Source organism: Pteropus vampyrus, unplaced genomic scaffold, assembly GCF_000151845.1.
Source record: "Pteropus vampyrus isolate Shadow unplaced genomic scaffold, Pvam_2.0 Scaffold157, whole genome shotgun sequence".
Classification (NCBI taxonomy): Eukaryota; Metazoa; Chordata; class Mammalia; order Chiroptera; family Pteropodidae; genus Pteropus; species Pteropus vampyrus.
In genome coordinates this window covers 254,821-262,156 of record NW_011888938.1, presented here as the reverse complement: position 1 = coordinate 262,156, position 7,336 = coordinate 254,821, and the positions used below count along the sequence as shown (strand labels likewise).

Here is a 7,336-nt window from a genome sequence, read left to right as displayed (position 1 = left end):
CGACGCTCTTCGGGTTGGGTCATTTGCTGGGACACTCACGGAGCTCGGGGAAACACTTTCGGCACTGTCCCCATGTATCATGCCGGACACACCTCAGCGACAGCCCGCGGGAAGAGGTGCACAGGGCCGGACGTGGGGAGGGGGTGGGTCTTCTGTGCCCTCTCGGGAGACACGCTCACCTACCTGGGCGCCCCCGAGCCTGTGGTCAGGGGTTCCACGGCCCTTGTCGCTCCAGGGCATGGGAGCGGGTGGGGCTGAGGGCTCCAAGCCTCTGACCATGGCTCCTTCTTCCTGATGACAGCCCCATCCAGGAGCCACCAGCGTCACCTCGTTAGAACAAAGGACACCCCTATCACCCAGGAAGGCCTGAGGAATTTAAGGGGCTGTGTGTCAGCAGCCCGTGTTAGAGACCAAATGTCTGTTTTGTCACTTCACACCATGTAGTCAGCTTGATCTTTTTCTTAGTACCCTTATGACTTGTGCTTCTGGTGTGCAACAAACGTTTCCCCTGTTTCCAGGCCACAGATGTTTTTCTGGGTGTTCCCTTGTTCCCTTCGAGGTTTTCAGACTGTCTAGGATCAAGTTTCTCAAGCTTAAGTGTGCAGGTGACTCAGCAGTGGTGTCACTGAGGCCTAGACGTGTGGAATCCGCCTTAGGAGATCGGAAGTGGCAGGTCCGGGCTGGGCCCGCCGGAGCTGCGGCCGTAGCTGGTGTCTGTGGTCCCCCCGCGGGTGCTGTCGGGAGAGGCCATGGGTCCCCTCTGCAGCCGTGAGCCCATCTGCCCTGCCGTCGCCGCCCTTCCTCATGGTCCTGTGTCGCCTGTGAACGTTCCCTTCCCCGCCTTTTCAGAACAAGTTCGTGCATTCTCCGTGTGCTGATTGGAGTTTTGACGGGATGTCATTGAGTCTGTAGATTAAATTTGAGATGACTTGACATCGTGGCGTTTCTGTCATCCGTTGAAGATCGTGCAGTGCTTTAACTGAGTTCTTTTTCCCACAGAGGCCTTCAGCAGTCTTGGTTAAAATCTATATCCCTCACGGTTTCGCCTGCTTTTGCGAGTGGCACCTTGTTCTTTCCTCGTGTACGTTCTCGTTAATGCTGGGCTGGAAGAACGCTCTTGAGTTTCGTAACTCGGTTTTCAATTCAGCCGTGTGGCTGCACTCGTCTGTCTTCATTACGAGTCGATTCTGCCTTTAAGCGTGACTGGCTGCGCCACGGCGCGGAGCAGGATGGTCCTGCGTCGAACCCCTCCGTCTCGACCCCGCGAACCTCATCGCTTTCTCTTCCTTGAGTCACCAGTTCTTCCGTTTTCGTGTTAACACTTGTGGTGTTGAGGGACGTCCTTTGGTTATTTCTGATCTTAGTGGAATTCGCTGCGTAATTCTGAACGAGCATATGTTTGCTGCAGATTGTGGTTTATCACTTTCTTTTTTTGTTAAGTTTCCACCTATTCTTTTTTTGCTAAGCGTTTTAAAAAAATTAATAGCTGTTTATTCATTTGAAAAGTATTTATTGTGTCCTATTCTGTGCCAGGCCTGCTTCTGTGGTCAGGGCATAGCAGTGAACAGACAGACAAACCCTGCCCTCGTCGACCTCGCGTTCTAGGGGTGGAGGGACAACAGATACGATGCCTAATGAAGCTCGTTAGGCGAATCCTGTAGACAATAGCGATGGTGAGTGGCGGTCACGGAGCTTTCTGCATCCAGCGATGTCATCGTGGTGTCTGCTCTGGTCAGCGAGGTTGGCTATGTTTGTGCATCTTTCGATGTCAAATGCGTTTGTTTATGACGGGTCCCAGACAAGGTCTGCGGAGTTGTGTAGGAGCCTGAGCTTGCACAGAGGATACGCTCCTAGACCAAGGCTTTCTAACGGCTCCGGCTGATAGAACGATGCACAGCCTGTTTTCTGGGTTCGTTACCCATTTCTTTAAGCCGGTTTCTGTAAGCTACTTCTGAAGGCGTGTTTTCCGCCTCTAAGTCATGCTCGGTTATTTCGCAGTGGTCTGTTTATTTCTGGTGGCCGTACAGACCTGCACCATGTCACACGGTTTGAAATCTTGAGAGGAGTTTGTTTTGTGCTCTGATCTTGGGGTATCCCTTGCAGCAGGACTGTGCGGTGACACGTTTGGGCTCAGGGCAGGCTCCCCTTTTGAGGAGTTGGTCTTTCCCAGACTTAACCAACCAGCTCTCAGCATTAATGTCTAAGATATGTTGTGTTTAATCTGTGTGAACTTAAATGTTTGTGTGTGAAATAAAGTGACTTTTCCTGAGACAGTCTTATGTGAACCGTTGGTGAAGTCGTAGCCGTTGAGTTGAGGTGCCCAACAGGGCAGGTAGCAGCCACTGACGTGTCTCTTCTCTGTCCACAGAGGTCTCCATGGCCGCAGATGAGGGCTCGGCGGAGAAGCCGGGAGGAGAGGCCTCCGTGGCCGCCGACAGGGAAACCAACGGGGCCTGTGACAGGAGCGACGCCGGCAGGCATCTGAGCGCAGGGGAGCTCACTCAGGAAAACGCGAAAGCCAGCCCCCAGGAAGGTCCCAATAAACTAGCCCGGATAGCGGAAAACGGGCTTTCAGAACGAGACGCGGAAGCGGCGAAGCAGAACCACGTCGCGGCTGACGACCTCACGCAGACCGCCGTCGTCGGCAGCAACGGCTACTTCCTGAGCCAGCCAGCCCTGCCGGAGCAGCCTCCGCGCGTCACCAGCACTTTGGCCTCTTCTCTCCCCGGCCATGCTGCGAAGACCCTTCCTGGGCCCGCCGGCAGAGGGAGGACTCCCAGCGCCTTCTCTCAGATGCCCGCCGCGGTGCCCGCCAAGCCCGGGGAGGGGAGTAAGGACACGGAGGACAGGAAGCCCGTGGTGCCGGGCACCGATGTCAAGGTTCACAGGGCACGGAAGACCATGCCGAAGCCCGTCCTGGGCCTGGTAATGTGCCTCCGTCGGGACGGGCTGCTGTCGCGTCTGGCTTGTGGTCTCCTCTGTCCTCTCTTGTCGTAGTGATGGCAGATGGACGTCTGTGCGTTAAGGAGAAGAGTTGGTAGATAGCAGTGGTCACCTGACCGGTGGTCACCTGTGGGCTGTGGGAGGCTAGGTGATCTGCTAACAGTCCCCGCGCAAACGGCACGGTGGGGGCCCGTCTCGACCTGCCCTCGGTCCCCAGGTGCCCACTGCCCGCTGAGTGAGGCCGCCTCAGCGACCACTGCTCCCGGCCCTGCACGCCCCCTCCTCACTGGGAGATGAGTACACAGCGTGGGTCAGGCCATGGTGACACGGAAGGGGGGGGCAGGGACTGCACAGAGGACAGAGCCAGGCTCTGTCCTTGCACCAAGCCACCTGGCTCCGGGTGCGGCGCTGAGAACGGGCAGCACTTCCCTGATGTCTGCTGAGCCTGTGGGCCGCGGCTGTCCCCAGGCCTGCGTAGGATGCCATCCCCTGAGCATCTGCAGGTCGGGTCGCACTGCTCTCCTGGTTCGTGCTGGTTGGGCGTGGGGCGGATCCAGGCATGTGGTCGTGTTCCCTTGGGATTTTTGTGCCTGGCATTGCAGTGAGCGTCTTGCTGCCCATTGTCCATAGTTAGGAGGTCGCCTGCGGCCCCCTCCTTGCAGCCATCACCCGGGCCCCGTGGCTCTGCCTGTGCGTCTGTCTTCAGCTCCAGGAAGGCGCCTGGACGGCTGTGCTTCCCGTGGCCTGGGAGCCGCTCCGCCTGTGCCCAGCCTTCTCACTCGCTCTTCTGCACTTGTCGTTTTTGCTGGTCATTCCATGTGTTGATAATTTCGATTTTTTTTAAATTTATTTTAAAAAAAATTATTTATTTTTATTATGGTGACATTGGTTAACGAAATCCAGTAAGTTTCAGGTGTACGGTTAAACAGTAAGGCATGTATTGCATCGTGTGTTCACCGCCCGTAGTTAGATTTCTGTCATCGCGTATTTGACCCCTTTTAGATAATTTTCATTTTGACAACTATTTTTTTCATGCCCAGCATCCCCAGTTAGTTCTTGCAGTGAAGAACACTCTGTCTTCTTAGTTGCGTTTTGTCTCACCCTTCCAAAGACATCGGTCACAGTTCTTTCACGCTCCTCGTGACATCTGCTGGCCCTCCAGCGGCTTCTGTTGGACGTGGCCCCTCGGGGTGATTGTTCCCAAAGTGTGCACATCTTTGTCCCTGTGAGCTCGTATTGGAGCCAGGGCTGCACTGCTGCCTGCTGCCTGGGCGATGCCACCCGAAGTCCCCACAGCACCCATGGTTTGTGTTTCCGGGGTAGCCAGGGCCGGACCGACTATGCCCCCGGTGCCGGCCTTGCCTCCACTCGTCACTGTCCCCTGTACGCACCCATCCCCACGGCTTCTGAGTAAGTGCGGGTCCGCAGGGAGCCCGAGAAGGAGAACAGAGACCCCAGGAACATTCCGAATGGCAAGAGCGCAGCGTGGATTCGTGTGACCACCTGGCCCGCCGGGCTCCCATGCCGTCCCCGTCCCCCGGCCCTGTCGCCATCCCATCTCACTTCAAGCATTTGGCAAGGTGGAGTTCCAGAGCTGCAGCCTTTCGAGAGTGGCTCCAGCCTAGCGCAGTGTCCCCGAGACCAATTAAGTTATCGGCGGCCCGTCCCCTTTTACGCCGAGGACTCTGTCAGTGAGTGTGGCCCAGAGCCCAAGCGCTCGCCCACGCTTTGGAGGGTGTCTGGGAGGTCCCGGCTTGTGGCTGTCATGTTAAAGCTGCTCTGGACGTTCACGGACACACTCTCCTTGGGACACACGCTTAGCACCAGGCAGTGCGGGCGCAGGGCCACGCGTGACTGGACGCTCAGCGTGAGGCTAGCGGGCAGCCCCCGGCGCAGTCGCAGCAGCGTTTGCTGGGACACCTCGTGGTTCCATTTGAACCCCCCGTTCACCGAGGGCGTTGAACGTTTTTTTACTGCTCATTTGCCGTCTGCGTCTTGGCGATATGTCTTTTGTACCTTCTGCCCGTTTTTATAGCACATGTCTTGGGAGCGCGGCTGCGACTTGGGGTGCGAGCCCCCCGTCAGGCCCGGTTTGCAGACGTCTTCGCCGCGTCTGGAGCTTCTCCTCAGCCTCTCAGCAGCGTCGTGCACAGAGTAAAAACTCTTCATTTCAATGAAGTGCAGTAAATCACAATTTTTTCTTTTATAGCTAGTGCTTTTGGTGTCATTTCTAAGAACTCTTCATGTAGTCCTAGATCCTGACATTTCTTTTTTTGTTAAAGATTGTTTTTACTTTTGTGTGAACTTTAAATATATCATTCCGTTTTGAGTTGGTTTTTGTATTAGATGTGAGGTTTAGAACGAAGTTCATTTTTCTTGCCCACCATCATCAGTTTTAAAATGCATGTGAGAAATTTTATATTATTTGTCTCCTTGAAATTATGCTTTTATTCCATTCCCTCTTCTAGGATTTTATTCTAATATGTTTTTATTCTTGAGGATCTTTGTCACTCTATTATGTTATTCTAGGGATAAAGAAGCAATTTGAAATTAATTTCAAGAAACGTCTCTGACCATAAGGCTTCTCTGTGTTTGCCGTGATCTGAATTGAGATAGTATGAGTGTCGGCAGCTTGCGCCCTCCTGCAGCACGTGTCGTTTTGTTGGAAATTCCTCTGCGGTCAGTCTCAGGCTGGTTGTTTGTAGGGAAGAGGGCGGGAAGGTTTAAGAACGGCTTCCTGAAGGCTGAGGTGTCCCTGGAAACTGCCTGCCCCCTGGGGACCCCGTGGGGACAGGGAGGAAGCGATGTTCGGGAAAAGGCCGGCCGGGATGCGGTGTCCTCCTTGTTTCCAGGATGCAGCTTCACACCTGGCCTCTCTCGCCCTCGGGTTCCCTGACCCCCAAACGCAGTTTCGTCCTGTGGGGTTTTCTTAGGAAACCGAGCTTTGTCAAGAACCAGGTTTAAAACCATTGGAATGATGAAGTGGGTGCTGCAGGCTCCTGGCAGCAAACACATTTTCTCAGGGAGAGTGTGGAGACACATTTGTCTTCACGGCGGAGCAGAGGCGGCTCGCTCCCCTGGACCGGCGTTGGTCCCGTCCGAAAGCACCAGCACTGGGCCAAACTCATCCACTGTTTGGGCAGAGAAGGCGGAAGCTTCTGGAAGGGCACCTTCTTCTCTGCGTTGAGATGCTTGTTCCCGTGGGCTGTGTCGCAGCCTCGTCTCCTTGACTGAACAGTGCACGCTCCGGGAGGCGTGGGCACGGTGGCCTGTGGCTTTCTCCCCTGCATCCCTGTCCCCGCACACCACTCTGGCATTGTCCAGGTTTTAGGGAAGCGACGGGGCCTCCTTGGCGCCCGGTCAGGAAGGAGGCAGCTCTTTATGCGGTGAGCGCAAATCCAGGCTCACGTGTGCCCGGAACTGCCCGGAAGGAGGCGCGGTGCGGGCTGCGAGGACTCACGCGTGTGGACGCGGGCTGGGCTCCCGCCAGGCCTGACTGTAGCCAGGGCGGGGCGTGCACGAGGACCAGACCTGCTCACGGGTGGTGACGGGGGCGTCTCTCTCTGCAGCCGTGAAGTACTGTGCATCAGGTCCTCCCTGGGTGGGGTGCCCGGGACCCATCAAAGCCTCGGGTGACCATTGGAAGTCCAAGGCCAGCCACTCTGCCTCTGTGGGAGCCAGAGGTCGTCTCCTTCACCTTCTTCCTTCGTCAGATCCGAAAGCCCTAATGAAACGTAGGTTCTGCACCCAAGTTCAGTTCTCGTAACATCCTGAATCAAAGGATGGGTGTTTCGTTCCTATGCGACCATCAGCCTCGTGTGGCTGTTTCCACCCAGCTTCTACTTTCGCTCCTCGTCATGGCCGCTTTGGGCTCGGATTTTGCATTTGTCTACACGTGCCCGCTGAGGGGAGCCACCGCGGTTTGCAGGGGATGTAAAGGAGCAGCGTCTGGTTACTGTCTCCAAGCACGCTGAGCCACACCCGGCACGAAGCCTTTCCCACGCCGCGCTCCACTGCAGTGCCCTCTGTGCCGCCGGAGCGTCCTCTGTGGCGTTCACAGAACAGGCTGTGCTGGGAGCGAGGGCCGGTGGCGGGGGTGGCGTTCAAAGCCGCTGGACCCACCTGTCCTGACGACGGGCATGGTCAGTGAGCCTGTGAGGAGGTCCCCACAGGGAAGCGATGAAGAATTGCACAGAGGTGTGGCCGCAAGTTCTTGCATCCAGCCTGGGCCTCGTCCCTGATGGCGACTCCAGCAGATGGATGCTGTTTTTTTCAAATTACAGTAAAATACACTTGACATAAAATTGATCATCTTAAGCAGGTGTCAGTGCACAGCTGGGTGGCATCAGGCACAGTCACACTGTGTGCGTGCGGCTGTCACCACCATCACCTC

General features: G+C 55.9%; 1 protein-coding gene across 10 annotated transcripts in view; it reads left to right on the top strand.

The window, feature by feature from the left end:
- The window catches only part of EHMT1 (euchromatic histone lysine methyltransferase 1), a 111,355-nt gene that overhangs the window by 45,545 nt on the left and 58,474 nt on the right, over positions 1-7,336 (top strand). For all 10 annotated transcript variants that reach the window (XM_011369872.2, XM_011369869.2, XM_023536498.1 and 7 more), the window contains one exon: positions 2,369-2,925. In XM_011369872.2, coding sequence (XP_011368174.1) covers positions 2,369-2,925 — 557 coding nt within the window. The remainder of the gene's footprint in view (positions 1-2,368; positions 2,926-7,336) is intronic.